The 20683-nt window shown below is 43.0% G+C and overlaps 1 protein-coding gene across 2 annotated transcripts in view; it reads right to left on the bottom strand.

Annotated features, from left to right (window-relative positions):
* The window catches only part of LOC139291408 (multiple epidermal growth factor-like domains protein 11), a 71406-nt gene that overhangs the window by 5293 nt on the left and 45430 nt on the right, over positions 1 to 20683 (bottom strand). For both annotated transcript variants that reach the window (XM_070913464.1, XM_070913544.1), the window contains exons 10-19: positions 19358 to 19478; positions 15980 to 16143; positions 15713 to 15815; positions 11418 to 11564; positions 8941 to 9075; positions 3347 to 3475; positions 2861 to 2989; positions 2052 to 2180; positions 1378 to 1506; positions 109 to 342 (exon numbers count right to left, since the gene is read on the bottom strand). In XM_070913464.1, coding sequence (XP_070769565.1) covers positions 109 to 342; positions 1378 to 1506; positions 2052 to 2180; positions 2861 to 2989; positions 3347 to 3475; positions 8941 to 9075; positions 11418 to 11564; positions 15713 to 15815; positions 15980 to 16143; positions 19358 to 19478 — 1420 coding nt within the window. The remainder of the gene's footprint in view (positions 1 to 108; positions 343 to 1377; positions 1507 to 2051; positions 2181 to 2860; positions 2990 to 3346; positions 3476 to 8940; positions 9076 to 11417; positions 11565 to 15712; positions 15816 to 15979; positions 16144 to 19357; positions 19479 to 20683) is intronic.

Raw genomic sequence — 20683 nt, 5'->3', positions numbered from 1 at the left:
AATCACTGGTGAAATAATCTGTTCCAGTCCTGGTTGAGGTTCTCCAGTCCGCCCGGATGTGTAAAGAGAGACCTGAAAGGAGAAGGACCGGAGACACGGAGGTCTTACCTGAGAGGGAGTAGTCGGTGGAGTTGATGTGCAGGGCCGGCGTGTAGGTGACGCTGGGCACGTGGTGGCCTTTCTCTCTCTGCCGATAGCGGAACCAGACCACCAGGCCCAGCATGGCCATGATGAGCAGCAGCAGGAAGATGATGCCCAGGACGGCGCCGGCTGACTGCCGCTCCGATGCCAGAGCCGGGCTGATCTTGGTGTAGGGGTTCAGTTCCTCCATCATCAGGGCCGCTGAGGAAAACAGGCCTTTTACATGAAGTCTGAGGTATTGAGACATTCATGAAGCTGAGCTCCGTTAACACAGTACAATCCTCACATTCCTCTTCTTTCTAAATAAAAGTCCTCACAGTTCGCTCATATCCCTGTTGGTTATTTTGAACTCGTGACTGATATCCCTCTGCTGATACAATGAATCTGTGTTTGGCCTAGATTGACTAATTCCCCTTAACGTATATTAAGAACTATGTGTATCTCAACGACTACTTTTTCCATGAAGTTTTGTTCAGACATTCATGGCGTCCAAAGGTTGAATGCTAATGACGCGCTAAACTAATGTGGAGAACATCGTAAACATTACACCTGCTAAACATCCGCATGTTAGCATCGTCATCTTGAACATGTTTGCATGTCTAAGTTAGCATTTAGCTCAAACCGCCGCTGTGTGAGTGCAGCCTCACAGAGCTGCTGGCATGGCTGCAGGGGAGTCGCAAAGTCAAAACTGTTCACACTCAGTGGCTTCAAATGATGTCTTTTAATCATTTTCACACATGCTTTTTAACCGTTTTGTAGCTGTTCGCTGCTTCGTGCTGCTTTGAAAACATCACATTTCACAGACGCTGCTAACTGACCCGCCTGTGATGCAGTGTTTGTAACTTTGACTAACTTACTTTCAAAGACTTTCCATGAGTTGTTGGATCGTCTTCGTGTGCATGTGCTGACTAAAGTGCAAAAGTCTCAGAAGAGTCATATTTAAAATGCACAAGTATATCAAAGCACATACACACAATGCTAACAACACGTCACGCTATGCTAAACGAGAGAGGAACTCCAAATACAACAAACTAAAAGTTCAACAAGATAAAAAGGTACGGTGGACGTGTCAGTCCATCAGAGACCTCTTTGTACCTTTAACTTACAGAAACACTCAAGTCTTTTTAGTCTCTTAGTCTCCCCTGTCATCTTATTGAACCTCCATCCAAACCAACAGAAAGAAGCAGCATCAAACAACCCCCCCCCCCCCCCCCTCACAGAGCCATTAGTTCTCACCCTGGTCACAGCGGATGCCTTTGAAGCCGATGCTGCAGTAGCAGGTTCCCGTCACGTAGTCGCAGGTGGCGTTGTTCATGCACTCACACAGCTGCTGGCAGCCGTAACCAAACGTCCCCGCAGGACACTCTGGACCGGAGCAGAGGTTTAACAAGTCTTTAGATCTTACAGGTGGACACACGGACATTACGGTTGTCATGTGTAAACTCATAACTCATAATGACCAAATCAAATGTTTGATGTTTTAACTTCAGTTAAAGTCACTTAGTCCCACTGTGGGTCGACTCTCCTCAGACTTTCATCTTGGACACTTTGAAATCCACGTGAGCTGATAATGTGCAGAATTTATACTTCACACACTTTTGTTTTGTGGCTACAGTAACCTTAAACCTTCTATCATGGTGTGTGTCAGTTGATATCATGATAGTCATCCAGCAAATTAAACGCCTGACTGAGTTTTATCGCGTTGATTCAAACATCGTTTTAAAAATATTGCCATAAAGCAGTGAAACCCAGAGACACAAGGTATAAACGAAAACCTTTGACGGTTGACAAATGTATATCACCTCACAGTACACGTCATCATGTCTGCTCCTGGGGGGGGGGTCGATAATGTGTATCCTGTCACGTCATGTAATTTGTGGATGTACAGACATGTACATGTACACACTCACTGAGCTCACAGCTCTGTCCGATGAAGCCCGTCCTGCAGGAGCACTGTCCCGTGATGTGGTCACAGTCCGCCCCGTTCTGACAGCGACACACCTCAGCACACTGCGAGCCGTAGAAGCCCGTGGGACAGCCTGAAGGGCAAAACAACCGCATGTCCTTACAAGTGCCACTTTTCAACATCAGCTGTTCCACTCCTCAAACTGAGAGATGATCCACGAATCTGGAGACGTGCTCGGAAAGCCGCTTTTCTTGGATTGGCTAATCTGGAACCAACACGGATCATCTCTGCAGATCGAGCCAAACCCGGTTTGCATTTCAGGCAGCTTTAAACAGCTCCTCAGAGAACCTGCAGACACTACAGCAAAACAAGCAACCTGATGTTCGCACCCTGTTTACAAGAAGAACTGAACTACAGGTGTGAAAGAAACCTCGATGGAGTCTGTCTGTGGACGTGATGGATGACATGTCAAAAATATGACTTGATTAAAATACGGCTCTGTTTCCTGAAAAGAGGATTCTTAGCTACTCAATTATTGTTTAACAGTATTCGAATGGTGGCACCAAACTCAGTTTCTAGGCCACGAAGAAAAGAAGACGGCAGGGAGGGACGGAGTGAACGTCTTCAGGCATGTAGTTTGTTGATCTGCCACCAGATGGAGGTGTAGGCATGAGATATTCAAAGAAGGGGAGCTCTGTGGCTCCACTGCTTCTGTAATGAGCGCTCACAACAGTCACAGAGTGTATCACTGTTTCCCTAATTAGATCTGTGTGTGTGTGTGTGTGTGTGTGTGTGTGTGTGTGTGAGGCGTACGCTGAGTACAGTAGAGTCCCGTCCATCCAGGGCTGCAGTTACACTCTCCGTCTGTAGCGCCGCACTGGGCTCCGTTGTGACAGTTACATGTGTGGATGCAGTCTGGACCCCACGAGCCCTGAGGACATGCTGCCAATAACACACACACACACACACAGTTAGAGAGAGAGAAACACACACACACACACACACCATCTCATCTCAAACGTCACGAACAAACGTCAGCAGCCTGAGGCCCGGACGAGACAGGGATCAGGACGGTCTGTGCCTTCATTAGCTTCACAAGTGATGGAGTGATTGTGGTCGCTCTGTTCGATGGACGACGGATAATTAATGTCAGAGCCAATCTGCCTTTAAGCTTGTTTGTTTTTTTTTTTCCCCCCAGTCGTCTCTGACTGGTTCACGGTCAACTCGAGCGCAATGAGCTGAATAAAGAACACAAAGACTGAAGGTGGATCAGAGGTGAGGCGATCCGCTGCGTCTCACGTTTGGAGCAGTCGTCGCCGATCCAGCCCGGGTAGCACTGACAGGAGCCGTCGATGGGGTTACAGGTGCTGTTGTTGGTGCAGGAACAGGCCTCAGCGCAGGCTTTACCAAACTTTCCACTGGGACACACTGGAGAGACACACACACACACACACACACACACACACACACACACACACACAGTTAGTCATTATGAGTGTAAGTGTTAGAAAAAGTAAAAGTAAAAAATAAAATGAAAGTGGCGCTACAACAGTCCTGCAAACGTTTACTTAAGTATTAGCATCTTATGCAGAATAGCCTATTTCAGAATAATGTTTATCATATTACTGAATAATAATTATTGATGCAACTTTAATGTTGCAGCTTTTTTTTTTTTACTATATATGATCAATGAAAGTCTTTACACATAATAACACATCATAATCTATCTGTTGACGATATTTTGTATTACTAATTATTATTAATCTGCAAAGTAACTAGTTATCAAGTAAATGTAGTGGAGTAAAAAGTACAATATTGTGTGCAGTACTTGAGTTACTTTCCTCCACTGGATAATACAAAAATATAATATAAAACTTTGAGTGATCACATAAAAACAATAACAAACAATATTCTGTATTATATAAAGTCTGTCAGCACAAAAATAAAATGACATAATGTAGTCATGTTGTAATGTTTACAGACGAGTTTTACTGTTTGTCACATAACTAAGATGTTTAATTATGTTGATTCGTTGTTGGGAAGGCTTTAGGAAGAGCTTCTGAAACATATTGGACTGGGGACACAGCCGTGCCAGCGGCTCCACGAGGATCAGCCGTGCTGTGAGCTACATGCTAACGTCAACATGTTAACGTGTTCACAACGTGTCGACAAAACGTCAGCATGCTAAAACACTGATTTTTATCAGATATAATGTTTCCCATGTTCAACATCTTAGTTTACATGTTAGCATGCTAACATGTAAGCTAATTGGCGCTAAACACAAAGTCATTCGTTTTGCAAGTGTTGCACAAATGTTGTCAAAGGATCACTAAATTTATTACAATTCATCATGAAAGCCACAAACGTCAGCCTGCTGGTGGCGCTAGAGGAAAAGTCAGAGGATCCCCAGGAGTCAATGAGGTTCACCCTCTGAGGAACACGAATCCACCCAGTAGCTGTTCAGACGTTTCAGTCTCGTGAAGGAGCGAATGGCCGAAGCCATCCCTGGAGCCAAGCTGCTAAAGTTTAGGCTTGTAAACGTAAAAGTCCATTTAGACCTTAAATATGTGCTGAGGGTTCAGATACTGACAGAGAACGCATCATTTAAACTGATGGACTAACCAACGACGTGAAGAACACTGAACAGACATCAGCGCTGGTCTGCGTGGGACGAACTGTCCACAGTGACTCATGGACCGACCTGATCCAACACTGCAGGAGTCATGTGATTACTTCCTGATTCCTTTTCTTCGAGGCTCATTGTTTGACAGCGAAGGAAATGTTCAAGGCTTGGTATTGTTTTATTACTGTGATGATTAGTTCTCTTTAATAAAATCAAATAAAAAGTTCACACAGCACATAAAGGCAGTATATCGACATCTTTTTACTGTTGCGTAACACCCCATTAATGAAGGCAATTAGTATCAATAGATCTGTACGAATATGAAGGATTTTAGGGACACTAAAACCTTAATAAATAAGAGGTAATGATATCACTTTTAACTTTTATTATATTCTACTCAGTATTTTTCAAACTGTAATGATGGAGTGGGAGAGAGACAAGAAGGGGCACAAAACATACAACGATAAGTAGAACAGATAATCATTTGAATATAATAATATAATAATAATCTCTTTTCAGACGACTCACAGTCAACAGGAAGTGTTACTGACCTTCTCTTTCAGTACAAAACTCATGTTAGTCACTATCATTATTATTATTATCATTCCAAACATGCAGCAGGGTGAAGCGAATCATCACTGCTGATTGTTTCTAATGTGATGAAACAGGACGAGGGAGTCCGCTGGTGCTCCAAGTTCCTCATCCAGAGCGCCTAAAGAGGGCTGCAGCAGCTTCTCTGCACAGTGAGTCTATTTTCCTGTTAATCAGTTTAGGGCGTGCACAACCTGTTGCTTAAGGATGTAATATTTCTGCTTTTCTATATTCAGATTTCTCTAAATGTGGTTACACTGATAAAATATTGAGACAGATACTGACGAGCCTGATCGCTTATTAATGTGCTCTGGGGCTTTTTTTTGATTATTTCGAATTAGCACGAGAGGACACACCGCTACGACTGCATGTTATACATCAATGTAGAGTTTGGTTTTAACTGGAACGTGTTTATTAAGTTAAAAGTATCTCATGAGGACAAAAGCAGGCTGAGAAACTCTCTCATGACATTTTTAAACAGCTTAAAGCAGTTTAAAAGTTAGAAATATCATGACCTGGCATTTACCTTGACCTTAACGACATGATACCAGGCTTTCAAATGTTTAATGAGTGTTTGCATTGCGTAATTATCACAACACAACCTGTATGTTGTGTTGTGATAATAATGTTTGCTTGTATTCATAAAACACTGAAGTCGTATTACAGCTTTATGAATGTGTGCTATTTCTTCTTAATGTTAATGTTTAGGCTGCAGTTGAATAAGATAAATACATTATATATATATATATGAGCTATGTAGACATTCATTATTTTTACATTACTCTTCTCCGCTCATTTGCATTTTACTACATTTTCCAACTGTTACATAAAATGTATTGCCTTCATTAATAGGTTCTGCCCGTCGATGCTTTTAGTAGCCATTAGCCAGCCGTGCATATTGTTTCACTGGAAGAATAAAAGCCAGAAGGGGATTCTTTACTCTGAATACGAGTACAATAGAGATCATTATGAATGCTTTAATGAAGTCCCTCCACTTATGTAACAGTTACCAATGTCTGACTAGTGTCTGTAAAGTCTGGATCAAAGTGATGTACCATACGTACAGGACACGTTCATGAAACCAGGAGAGTTCAGCAGAAATAATTAGCAGGAGAGGGACTGTTCAGCAGCTCCCTGACGAGCTCCTCTTTTTATTCATTAGTTAGTTTTTAGCAGCGTGGCTCTCTGGTGATGTCATTCAGTCCAACACTTTGGTCCAGCGTGAAATATCTCGACAACTGTTCAGACATTCATGATGCTGCTGATCATCTGATCCGTTCACATAAAGCAGGTTTAAGTCATGACGTGACGCCTTCGGCTTGATGCTAACGGAGCTGCAGTTTGGACGCATCCTCGATCCTTCAGTGAAATTCACAACCAAAACTCCACCTTCACCAGCTGCAACGCTAAAGTCATGTGCACATTAATGCACCAATAATTATTATTCAGTAATATGATAAACATTATTCAGTACCTTTACTTAGGTAAAAGTTTGAATGCAATATTTATGATATTTACGCGTAAATGGAATCAGCAGAAGTAAAAAGCTAACGTTAGGCTACAAAGGAACTACACCACGTCGCATGACTTCACCGTCACCACCACCGAGCTTCACTTTGAGAGAATATAGACAGATATATAGATATACAGACAGATAGATAGATATATAGACAGATATATAGATATATAGACAGATAGATATAGAGTATAAACACACTTTCTGTTTTTTAAGACGCGTAAAACCTCCAAAATTCAGGAGTGGGGGGGTATCTACAGACATTGAACTCTCAGGCATCTGACCAAAAACCCATTCAGAAAACCCGCTGACTTGGAGACGAGGGAACAGGAAGTGTAGAAATAGGAACTTGTTCCTGCAGCGCTCTAAATGCTAACACGAGTAAACAGACATGACACGAGCAGCTGACGCGTGCAGATATAAAGACATTCCTGAGGAGCAGCGGTTATGTGTTTCATGATCTTGATGTTTTTGAGGGTGAATTTCATTCATTTCTCTTCCTAAAAGAGTCAGCAACCTGAAAAGAGTCCTGATTTGTTTTGTGTGTGTGTGTGTGTTGAGTTTGTACGGAAGCCCTGAGAGGCAAAACTTTTTTTTGCCAGGATAATCTTTGTTCCTTCTGTTTGTTTTTCATTTGTGAAAACAGGTGTGTGTGTTTGTTGTAATGCTCATTTTGGCCACAACAGGCCGCACCACTACTTCCCTGCTGTAAATAGGACTAAAAGCATTTGTGTTTTCTTTCAGGAGGGTTTTAATTTCTCCATCACTCTGAAAACAAGGTGCATACTGTATATTGTTATGTAACATCACTGTCATGTCTTTCTTTTGGTAGAAGTGTATTTTAATCGGTGCTAATGTGCCGTTAGTAGCAGCAGCAGTTATGTTAGATCCTGAATCCTCAATTATTTTGTGTTTTCATGGATGAAAATAAAAGTTGGAAGAATGATCCTGCCAAACCTTCTTTCCTCCACCTGTTTCACAGAGGAAAATAAAATGAAGGAACTTTAGAGATCATCTAAAGATGATCCTGTTCTGAAGTCAGAAACACAGCAGAGAAAACTATTTAGCTCAGACTCCAGAATGTATTTTCTCACGAGCCTCTCAGGGCTTCCGTAAGATTTTAAATGAGGAGATTTTTGTTTTGTTGGGATTTATTGATAATGAATGATGGCTGCGGCAGAGTTCATCCTCCCTGAGAGGACGTTTCTGTTATTTTACATCTTGGACATGTTTCCACTTGAAAAATACATTTAGATATCTTCATTAAAACCCTCAGTTAAAGTTTAACTCTTACACACACACACACACAAGGAGATGTTTTTTATTCTGAGACGCAACTGACGCTGTGAGGGTTCACCAGTCAATAACATCATTAGCTGGAACAAAAGGGTTTCAAACATCAGACCAGGGACGGAGCGGGACCGGCTCTTCAGGCGGATAAAAGCCACCATGCCGGACATCTGATTTATGAAGGCCCGCCCGGTTATCTACGGGCCTGCTCAAAGATGCAACGGCCAGCAGAATGGCTAATGTAGGACAGGGCATAACTAAGGCCGTCTTCATGTTTAATGATGATGAATATTTCACAGCGCGCTCCTCCACTGTCTCACTGTTTAAAATTCGACTTGGCAACGAACCTTGGGCCAACTGCCTTCATAGGAGAATTAACACCTGTTTAACCTGCAGAGGAGCTAAACCATACTGAAATAATGATGTACAGGAGCACCTGACAAAAAGATTATTCAGATAGACCGAGGAGGTGGGAGAAGTTTTAAAAAGGGCCACCGAATGAGCTCTAGGTCTAGATTATTTTTTTTTCTCTTTCATTACCTACAATTTCTAATGAAATGTAGACATTCAAGGGCTTTGGCTTTGTGCGCAGGGTTAATGGGTAAAAACATAAAAATTAATAACAATAAATAAGTTATAATAGGAGAGGCTGCCTGCAGGGTCCTGCTTCTAAATAGGGATAATATCAATTTAATACATAAAGTGGCGTAATAATAATTATGTTTTTATGCAGCTGTATTTTGGAACAACCGAGTCCCACTTTTCATTTCAGTTTCCCTTCTGTTCTCTTTGATCTGCTCTCACTGCAGCGACACTACAGACGCACAAACAAAGGGGAAGCAGCGGGAACAAAGACGCCCGAACAGAACTGACCTTGATTACAGAGAGAGCCGAAGAAGCCGGAGAGACATTCACAGTGACCGGAGACGTGGTGACACACCCCGTCGCTGTGGACACACTGAGGACACGACTGGCTGCAGCGATGGCCGTAGAAACCAGGTGAACACGCTGCAGAGAACACACACACACACACACACACACACCACAGTTAGAAGGATGTGTGTGAACAGTGTGTGTGTGTGTGTGTGTGTGATAGAGAGAGAAGTCCATTTCCGAGTCTGAGGGAAACTTCTGATTAGTTCTCTGATTAGTTCTAATAATGGATTTCATGGTCCACTTAGTCCCAATCTAAGCTACGTTTTTTTTAAACTCCACATATATGAAAGCTTAATATCGGTCCACGTGTCCACCACACCTATAGATCTGTGTGTGTGCTGTCCGGGGCCCGACCTGTTGGCTGTATTAGCTTTGCTTTGTTTCCCTCCCACCACAGATCCTCCCTCGTACGTCTTCCCGAGGCCTTTAATTTGCTTTAATTGATGTAACTCTAAGTGGTGAGACGAGCTGGTGCAGGCTGGTCCGCCGCCTCTCTCGCGCTACTGGATTTTCCTAATTAAGATAATTGCCTTAACTGTGAACCGAGAGCCCTTAAATTTATCACCGCGACGCAGGGAGAAGCAGGGGAGAGCTGCTGTGTGCGTTATATACACATATTCAGTCAGACACACTCACACACACACAGCCAGCAGCATCAGGCAGGTTGGACAACAGGCCACCAGGTTTTAGGTGAAACCCTCACTGAGCTCTCACTGGTGCTGGATTGTGGTTTTCAGGTTATGGAAACATAACACTTCTCTTGGACAGTGGACAGTTCTCTTGAACTGTCCACCAAAGTTAATCTAAATACAGTGGAGATGAGAAATAAGCCACGCGGCTGCAGGACGCTTCACTTTGTTGTCGTTCACAGATCAGGCTGGATTTCAAGGAGGAACCTGAACCATTTTGAATCTTGAACTAAAACGACTCCCAAGATGTTTCATCGGCTTTGGTCGGCTGAGAAGGCAGAAACGAAAATAATTACCTGCAACCTGAAACTGAGATAAGCAGCAGAATAAATGAAACGCTCATTAAAGGTATCTGACATATTCCATTAACAGCTGCAGCCTCCTGTGCTGAGTCAGAGGTTTGAAGACGACCAGATTGAAATGTTTGATTGTTAAACTGACGTCGATGTGATCAACAAAAACTTCATTTAAATGAATCCTTTTCATTTTAGCTGCTACTGACTTAATGTTTGTTAGAAACTATCTGATCTGAAACCAGTGACGGTCAGATAAAATGACTGAGAGCTGCTAAATGGACGTTTTCCTTTGCTAATAAGAGTTAAAAGGTTTCATAAGAGATTCGTTAGCATCGGATCCAAAAATAAAGTCCTGTAATTAAGTGTGATTAAGCTTGCTGGTTGGTCTCGATATATTAAATGTTAAACTAAAAGGAGAGAATTAGTCCCATTGAAGGAATAAATAAAGCATCGCTGGGGTCAATAACAAGCTTTGAGTTCATTTTATAGTGAATGTTAGCTCGCTGCTACAGTTCACACATTCCACTTTTTCTCATATTGGAGGGATTATAGGGATCATATTGCTCTTGTCACTACGTTCATTTGTTGGCTGTAATTTTGCAGATTAAGATTTCAGAGTTTAAAGATTCACTGAGGAGTTTCTGACCACTTTTAGCGCGTTTCACACCACTGTACTTACTGACCTACGGGCGGCGATAACGTGCATATTCCATCGTTTAGAATATGTTTTACGAGGGATGAAATGCTTTCGACGTGTTTTTGAGACTTCAAGGATACACACAATGTGTTTTGGTGAGTAACAACCAAATGTAAACAGAAAGCTTGTTTACAGGAAAACTCCACAGGGCTCTGGGCTGTGAGGCTCTCCAAGGTACTGGAAAGACAATCACATTAGTAATTATTAAAGAAAGAGCTTCCGCTCACTAAGATCTGCACGTTTTATCTAATCACACACACACGCTTTCGTTCATAAACCTTCCTCACACCAAATTTCCTGTCGGTTCGTGTCCAACAGCATGAATGAAATGGAATTGTGCCGGCGTATCCCGGTGTGAGGAGGGTCGTATCTCAGAGAAAATCTACTTCTAACAAACTCTGTAAATCCTTGTTTAAGCTCAGTGACACACCACATTGCAGCAAATTGCATTTGGACATTATCAAAGAAGTGTTACAGAACGTTTCTCAAGCCGTGAAGGAACACGTAACTGATCTGACAGCAGGAAAACCATTTCTTCATATTATGGATGCACAGACTCGTGGCTGGTCCATTCGTCACAACGCTAATGCTAATGTGTTTTGAGATCTGACTTTTATTGAATTATTTGTCAATTGTGCTCAAATTTTGGGGATTTGTGCAGGATGTGTGAGATGAAGTGTGTGTGTGTGTGTGTGTGTGTGTGTGTGTGTGTGTGTGTGTGTGTGTCCTCACTTCTCCTGCAGTTGGTGCCGCGGTAGCCGGGGGCGCACACACAGGTGCCGTCCTCTGGGGAGCAGGAGCCTCCGTTCTCACAGGTGCAGCTGAAGGTGCAGTTGGGTCCCCACATTCCCTCCTGACACACACTGTCGCAATGGACACCTGCACACACACACACACACACACACACACACACACACACACACACTCTCAGTCTGTGGTGAAGCTCGAGGCTTTGTTCTTAGCTACTCAGCCTTTAAGTGAAGTCAAACTGACTCACAGAGTTTCAGATGTGTCAGAGGAGAGAATGATGCAAAAAAGGGTGGGTGAGGGAACATTAGCAAGAGGCATTTTAAGCACTTACTCAGTCTGAGTTAGCAGAGGAGGACGGAGTGTGGAGGAGACGTATAGAGAGGAGGGATGTCACATATTAAAGACACAATTACGCTCTACTCCAGCCTGGTGTCTCCAGACCAGTTCACAGATGTGAATCAGGCTGTATTCAGAACCGCCTACGACAAAACTGCTGTTCATAGTAGTATGCAGTATGAAACTGTCAAATGGATTTATTTTGCAGTATACCCTGCCAGGCTTAGCAGAAGTAATGCCCCCCCCCCGCCTCGTGAAAGTGGGAACAAACTTTTAAATTGTAGATACGAGTGAAGATTCAGTAACTGGGTTTCTTATTTCTCGCCTCAGATTTGTTCAGAAACAGATTTTGGTGACTGCTGAGGTGAAATAAGTGAACGTTAACGTAACAACAACGTCAACAGTTCTAACATCAAGCTGAAGACTTCCATTGATGCTGCAGCAGCAGCCAAACTTTAACTTTCAAATTCAAACAGAAACCAACACGGTGAACTGGAGAAATTATTCATTTCAAGAGAAACTGTAGAAAAAGCCGAGCGTCAACGGAGAAGAACGATCCACGATCTGAACACGCCTTTAAAAGACGTTTTATTTGACTCCGCCCTCTTCTGCTGTGCTCCGCTGGCCTTCTTCATTGTATAGTTTTGCACATTATAGTGCAATTTTGCACAAACGGTCCTATATAAATAAGGTTTGATTGACTTCATTACACACTGTAGTTTATTTTGACTCAATCCCACACACACTGTCCTGCTGCCCCAAATACTCTCTGGAGCACCAAAAGTGGATTCATCCGCCGCTGAAAATAGTCCCTCACAAATGCACTATTTCCTCCAGTCAGAACCAATGGGCTTCGAGCTGAGAGCCACAGACAGGGTAGGAAAGTCAGAAAGTATTGAGAGATGGACTAACACTTAGTTAGATTTGGGATTCTCATTTGATTAGAAGGACTGACATGATGAATATTGTTTAATAGCTGTATCTGCAGTGGCTCTCCGGCACACCCATCTTCAAACTCACCTTCATTTTGATCTCAGCTACACACCTTTACACACCTCTACACAGACAGACACGCAACACCACACACAGACTTATTAATGATGATTAATTACCAGCCACATGCTGTCGCTGCTGGCAATTAATGTATCGATTGTCTTTTGATTAACGGAGTAATTGTTCAGTTGAATGTCAGAAAATAATTATAGAAGCTGCAACCAACAAATGTTTGAAATTTTAATGTGATAAATCACTAAAATGATTAATCGATTAATAAAATTATTTTGACGGCAGCTAAAAAAACTTTTGTTAACGTAGTGCAACTCTTATTACACATTTTACTCATACACTCTAAATATAATACATTGGTATTATACACACACACACACACTTTATAGTACTATATACTGTATATGTACAGTGAAACTACGTAATGGAGATCTGTATTTACATTTTCAACAAACACACTAATGTCATTATATCTGTGATAATCACTACTGACCATGAACCATCAATCACTGACATTAACATTCACAGACAAGAAGCTCGTTCAGTGTCGTGAGCCTGAAAACTGTGTTTGAACATGAACGAATAAATGTTGGTTTGTGTGAACAAACATTTTAGGCAAAAACCTAAATTCCCCAAATTCTGCCCGAGACTTTTCGCGCTTTAATCATTTGCTGAAGTGTCTCCTTCTTTCATCAGTCTTGCATGTGTGTGTGTGTGTGTGTGTGTGTGTGTGTCCTAAGAGGCAGGAGTCTGTCTACACAAAAGCTGGCTTGCAGAATGGATCAGAGCTCTGGCTGCTCACAGGGGACGGTCTGGAGACTGCAGAGCCCAGGAGACTAACATTACATTAATTCTTAGTTACACTCACACACACACACATCTTACCAACACGTCTAAATATAGAAACAGACAGACAGACGGACGGACGGACAGACAGAGTAAGAATAGTGTATGTGCAAACACAGTACATCTCCCTCATTAGAAACTTCCTTTGACACAGAATATGAGAGAATATGAGAGTGGGGCGCAGGCAGCCATTATAACTCAATTAATAAACTACCTCTGAGCCGCAAAGTGGGTGAAAATCAGAAACTCTATTCGTTAGACTGTGAAGTTCAAACAAAGGGAGGGAAAGAGCGGTGGAGGATGAGGAGGTGGGGACGAAGCAGAAGAAGGCCAAACGTAGACTCTTCAGCTGCAGAAGTTTTGGCAGAGCGCGGCGTAAAGCCAACACCTGGTATTCATTTCCCAACCGGCAGCAAGATGGAGAAAAACAACGGGATTCGACACCAACGACATTAACGCTTTCTGATCCAGTTCAGCTCACATGACGCTCCCGACACAAGAAAAGAAAAAGAAAAGTTACTGCAACTTCACACATCCACTGTTTTTACTAGTCTTCATTAAAACACACAGACAGACATACTAATTCTGTCTTGTTTTTAAATGTATATACATAAAGATGTCAGTGAGCAGACCAAAACGTCCCACAATGCATTTTGAAGGGGAGACACTTTAAAAGTATTAAAACAGAGGCTGTACTCAAAGCGCCTACTATACCACAGTGCGGACTGATTTGGCTGAAATGTAGCATGTAGCATGTAGCATGCTAACAGAAGCAAAATCTAGTCTAGTCCAGTCTACCCACAATGCAAAGCGCTGGTCTTACTTCACCTCGGCAGTCACCAAAATCTGTTGCTGAACAAATCTGAGGCGAGAAATAAGAAGCAACCCGTCGGCACCAAAGCAGAATCAAACATGTTTTGTTTTTGTTTCTGGTGTGAACGCAGAACAAGCTGCAGCTGATCGATCTCTGTGTGTGTACCTACGTCTGCCTCAGCGGCCTAACAGATAAATATCTGAACGGCTCCGACAGACAGACAGCTTCTGCTCTTTCTTGTACGTTTGAATGAGAAGCAATTACATTCTGGGCAAACTGTTTAATGTCTTATTGGATTTTTTTCACCCGCTGAGGACATAAAGGATCACAGCAGAAGTCTTTAGCAGAATATGAGGGCTGTCGTAGGAACGTTTAAGCCGAGACACACAGTGTTTTTATCTGAGCTGTAATTACACAGACTGTTTCAGACGGAAACGCTTCATGTTTCTTTACTTCTTCAAACCAAGTTCATTTAGTTACCTCTAACTGTTGGTCTAAACTTTTTGATCTAAATATTCATCAATATATTGAAGTTCCTCCCAATGTCAATCCATTACCAGTTCTCCCCCTGGAAAATTAAAACGCCTTCTACATATTCATCAGCTCTCATATCGATCGCTGCTCATCACGACTCCACCGACTGACCGGGTAAAACAAGCAGCGCTACAACTCCAATATGACAATCATTAAAGTAAACAAAGGCTCGAAGAAAGAGGCGGAACGCTGTGAAGCACAAAGCTCTCAGTTGAACGCTGCTTCATGCACTGGGAACTCTGGCGAAGCTGAATTATCAAAGAGCGCTGGGGCTGTCGAACTCAGCCAAGCTCGAGTCTTCGTCAGTTGTAGAATTATAGGTTTGAATTTTGTGTCGTATCGATTTGTCGCCAGCACCACCCGCCTCCTCCTTCTGTTCGGCCTCAGACGCTTTAACCCTTTAGCCTAAGATGCGTTATCCTGACCCGAGCCAGAGGGAGAGCCACAGCCCACCCACCAGGTGCTGGATGTGGATCATGAAGGTGTGACCCCCCCCAGAGGACCTGAAGGCCTAAACTCTGACTGTGTGTTCAGCCATTCAAAGTCGATAGAAAGATTAGAAAGTGTTCCAGTTTGCATCCTCTTCCCTGGACTGATACAGGACCCTTGTCCGACTTGTTTGCTGGACCTCCTAACTTCATGAACTGCTTTTTACTTGAGTCTGTGGCGGCACGTGGGCGCTCGCTCCAGCCGCCCGACGCCTGAACTTTGACCGTCACCAAACGGTGGCTGCATAACTCACCTGTCCAACCTGCGAGACAGCGACAGAAGCCGGTCACTGGATCACAGCCATCAGCGTTGACACAGTCACATCTCTCTCTGCAGTCCAGCCCGTAGGACCCCTCCTAACAATAACAACCCCGAGAACACACCAGACAGGAATATGTGAATGCACTTCGACACAAAACCAGTATAAGTTATTTACTGTGCAACATAGTAGAGAAGCAGTGTTCATTAATTCAGTCGAATCCGAACTCTGATGCAGCTTTTATCACGAGAGAGAACTCACGGGACACGGTACGTCGCAGTACTCGTCCCTCCAGCCCGGGGAGCAGGTGCAGGTCCCGTTGACGGGGTCGCAGGCCGCCCCGTTGGCACACTGACACGTCTGATTGCAGCTTAGACCCCAAGTACCGCTGGAGCAAGGGATGGAGCAGTCCACACCCTGCCAACCTGGACAGGGACCCAGTCCAAAGACCATCAGTCAGTTTATTCAAGCATTTTATTTGAGTCTGTTGTGTTTCATGTGCACCTGTGAAGCATCCTGTAATCCTCCTGTAATATCAACTAAATGATAATTCCAGTTTATGACAACTACAAGTTTCATTGTCATAGTCTTGTCCATCATTTTGGGAACACGGCGGCATCGCTATCTAAACCGCTTTATTTCAGGGTAAAACTGAAAGTGAACATCCCTGAAACTTCATTCATAATCCCTGTTTGCAGAAACACAACTACGGCAAGTTGGCGGGAGGTCGGTCTGCGGTTAGTTGGGTAACACTTTTTGGTCTAGGGGTTAAGGGTTAAGGCACACACCATGCGGACAGGGACTTTGGTTGCATGTCAACCCCCACGTTTCCTGTCACCTCTCTACTGTTTGCTCTGTAAGAAAGGCCTGAAAAAGGAAAGCGGACGTGTTGATGTTGGAGGCGTTTTTAAACACGTGTCCTGTACACTATTTATCTCATTTAATGATTACTGGCTTTTATCCTGAAGAGGGAAACATGTGCTGAAACATTGATCCTCAGAATTATAAATAAAACATTGCACTGGAGTTATGAGTGTCCTGATTTTCCCTCTTTCCTTCAGTGTAATTTAACACCAGCCGATGCAGTAATTTAATTATCAAACATCCCTTTGATATGCAGCCGGACCGCATGCCTCCTTATGTCTCCTTATCAGATGTTTGCTCTAGAAGCATGTAGCATGAAGAACGTTATAGTAACATGGCCGACACATGTTTGATAACCCCGTTTAATCAGCCTGAACTTTTCCCCTCAGTAGCTCTAAAAGGAAAAGGACGTCAGGGTTTACAGGCAGAAGACAGACACCCACTTGCCCCCGAGATGTCTCTCCACTTTAATTACCCACGTTCCCCCACGAGGTTCAGTGGAGCATAAATATTTAAAGACGCTGATATTGAGAGATATTGAGGAAGCGAAGCGGAGAACAAAACACGAAAAGGTTCTGGAGATCGTTGAGGAAGGTACTTTCACATTTCAGAGTCTGACAGGTGAGTCTAGAGGAGGGTCTGCGCTTCCACAAAATCCACCAAAATCCAACATCTGACCTCCTGATTTATAATCACAGAGGGCTGCAGCTAATGATTATTTTCATTATTTTGCCCTTTTGTGCAAAAGGCTCAAGTGAAATGGGGAAGTACAGATAGAGCGGTAGAACACGTTGCTAGGCAACGCCCTTTTTTTTGTGTTACAGCTCCGCTGGTTACCAGAGAGCAGCGGTCAGTTTAAAGTTAGCCCACTTGTGAGGTCCAGGTTAGTTACAGAGATAGTGTAGTTAAATACAGTCCCCTCCTTTAGGACCACACAGATATCAGTAACAGTGCGTCTCTATCTTTATTTTATGTTACACTAAAACCCTCAAAGGTATCCCTGCCTCCCCACACTGCTGACTAACTTTCCTAACCACCGCCAGTACACCATTACTTTCTAAATAAATCGATTATTCATTTGGAAACAAGTGAAAAATGGCCATCACAATTCCCTAAAGCCAACCAGAGTACTTGTCCTGTCTGACCAACAGTTATTCAGTTTAATTTTGACATATGAAAAGCAGGAAATCCTCACACATAAGGAGCTGGAACTACAGTATGTTTGGCAAAAACTACTTTAACATTTAATCGATCATGAAAATAGTTTTCCTGTCGATCGACTAATCATTTCATCATTTCTCTGAAGGAGAGAAGGAGACCAGATGTTACTGTTGTTCCACAGAGGAGATAGGAGGAGTAGACAGCTGTGGAGCTGAGAGATGTTTCTGAGACTCAGCGTTGTTTGTAAAACGGTAAAAAAACCAAATTTCAGACCCCACAGTTACTCCTGAAAGAAATCTGACAAAAAACTGTAAAAACACCATTTTTATGTTCTTTGCAGATTTCTTAGCGGACAACAAATCAATAAAAGATGGTTATATCTCTGTTAGAAGTATAATGGAGTCTGGTGACGAAGCGTTTTCAGCTACCTAATGTGTTTACAGTAACTGTGTGAGACCCTCCGAATTAAAGAGCAAAACAAACTGGAACAGATCGACTGAAGAGACGAGTTCCTCCACCTACAATCACAGAAGCAATGCAGTGAGGAGAGCGGCTGAGCTTTGAATTATTTAAACTGCTGTATTTAAACACCCGACTTTAACTGAAACCCAAAACAGGCATTCAGGGAAACACAGAGAATCCAAGTGAAGAAGCAGCAGGTGAACCTCCAGTTGATGACAGCTCTGCTGCGTTCAAGTGTCGTCGCTTGGACCGTAATTACGAGCGGCTGAGACGTAAAAGACGTGAATGTCAGCTTCCAACTTGTAATTCAGAGTCAGAGATATCAGAAAAACTCAGCGACGATATCAAACTACCGGAAGGGTCAACAGACCGGCTTCAAAAGCCACCAGCTCTGGCAGATACAGCTAAAGAAAATCCTTCACTAACAATTATACGTTTAATTTCATTTAAAAGGGCCTGTGCTGTTTGTGTGTATTCTAAATACAGAAAAAGTAGCTCATTTAGACAATTTAAAGTCCCTTTTTGCAGTCAAAAATAATGTTTAAAATGTATTGTTAATAACTTTTTGTTAATAATCATTATTTTATTATCTTTTCCTCTCAGCGGCTGGAGAGCTGAGCATCTCTTTAAGCAGATGTTCCAGCTGTGGTGATACATGCAACTGCCGAATGTTACCTGGATGGTAAATATCAACGCGGCCTCTCTGGTATCAACATAAAAATCTCAGAACCTTTTTTATAATTTCCAATCCAATGTTTTTATATCGTTTCTTTGTATGTCTAGTTTCATTTCTCCATGTTTCTTCTTGTATTCAACAGTTTTGTGTTTTCTGTAACTCTGGTTTTGAAAGGCGCCGTGGTGAACGTTGGCTCGGTCGCTCGTTCAACAAACGAAGTGTGTTTGTGTCTGTAAGTCCGAAGAGACGGAGGCTTTAGCAGGAAAGCTAACGTGGGTTGTTCTGAGTCTGTGGTTCTGGTGTCGTGCAGCTGTCTGACTGTCACTGCTTTATGCAAAGATTTGATCGAGTGCGGAGTCTCTACACTGCATGTTGCGTCTCACTTCTCGGACACTAAAAGGAGAAACACCGATACGTCCTGAATCCACTCATGATCATAAATGAATGTCTGACAGGATCACAGAGCAGAACACAACCTTCTCTGCAGATGCAGGAGCCGTCGACGTGCCAGCAGGAGATCTCGTTGTGGCAGGAACACGACGAGGTGCAGTTGGTCCCGAAGAGACCTGCGGGACAGCTGATGGAGCAGTCGTCCCCCTGGACACAACGGAGACAGAGACAGACAGTGAAACTGAGACTTACATGATGGTGATTCACTCTACAAACTGTCCAGCAGTCACAGCAAAGGCACGGCCCTTATTCAGAATGTCCTTCTCTTTGTTTGAATCACCGTACAGCTCTTTATACTGTAGAATATGCATCATATATATCTTATTCTACGTTTCGGGTTTATATTTTAGATGACTTTTTGCGGAACTTGTATTTTCTGTGATTCAGAATGCATTCATTTCTAGAAAATTAAGTAATGAAAAACTAATTAAACACTCTACATAGACACATAGACGTACACTGACAAGCTTAAACATAGTTACACAGATAACACAGTGTGCAGATCTCTGTTAGTTTAACTCACAGCGTCATCAAATGAGAAATGCCCAGAAATACTAGTCAAAGTGGAACTAGAGATATCTTAAATCAAAGTTTTGACGAGTCATGAACGCATTGTGGATGTCTGTAATGTGACTAATAAATGTCTAATAAATGATAAATCGGTGTGATGACGTCTGGGACATAATTTCAGGTATCTTGAAAGGGTTTCCGCTGCTACGTTTATCTGAATCCTCCACTATGAAACAGAGGAGTGTCCACGGCCTGTACTCTCCTCTCCTCTAACAATCCCACAATGCACTGCGTCATGTTTTACAGATGTGCGACTCCACAGCTGTCTGTCTGCTAAATGAGGCGTTAATAACTCCAAAGAGGCGTTTCATGACGACTGCACCCTCGTTCTCTGTCTGCGCTTCTTTTATTCTTCATGAGGTGGCCCCCTCAGTCGCATCACTGCTACTGGATGAACTGTGTGTGTGTGTGTGTGTGTGTGTGTGTGTGTGTGTGTGTGTGTGTGTGTGTGTGTGTGTTTGGACTTTTGGGAATAACTTAACTGACAGCGACTCTTTACCACCACCTCCCCCTCCTGCAGCTCAACTCCAGGGAGACAGGTCTTGCTCAGGGTTCAACTTTAAATTTATCATAAGCCCACGACTGCATTAAATTTGATGGCGGAGATGCAGCAAACAAGCACATGTATTATGGAGGAGAGAGGCGATCATCACTGATGGCGTCCCTGCAGAGAAACACGATGTCTGTGCTTGTCCAATCAATAGAGGACACGGTCAGAGCGGCTAGAAGGACAGCTTGGCATTAGCAGAGCGTCTAACCTTATTCTGCTCTGTTAGCATGCT

This window comes from Enoplosus armatus, chromosome 1 (assembly GCF_043641665.1).
Source record: "Enoplosus armatus isolate fEnoArm2 chromosome 1, fEnoArm2.hap1, whole genome shotgun sequence".
Lineage (NCBI taxonomy): Eukaryota > Metazoa > Chordata > Actinopteri > Centrarchiformes > Enoplosidae > Enoplosus > Enoplosus armatus.
This window is presented reverse-complemented; position numbering and strand designations above follow the sequence as displayed.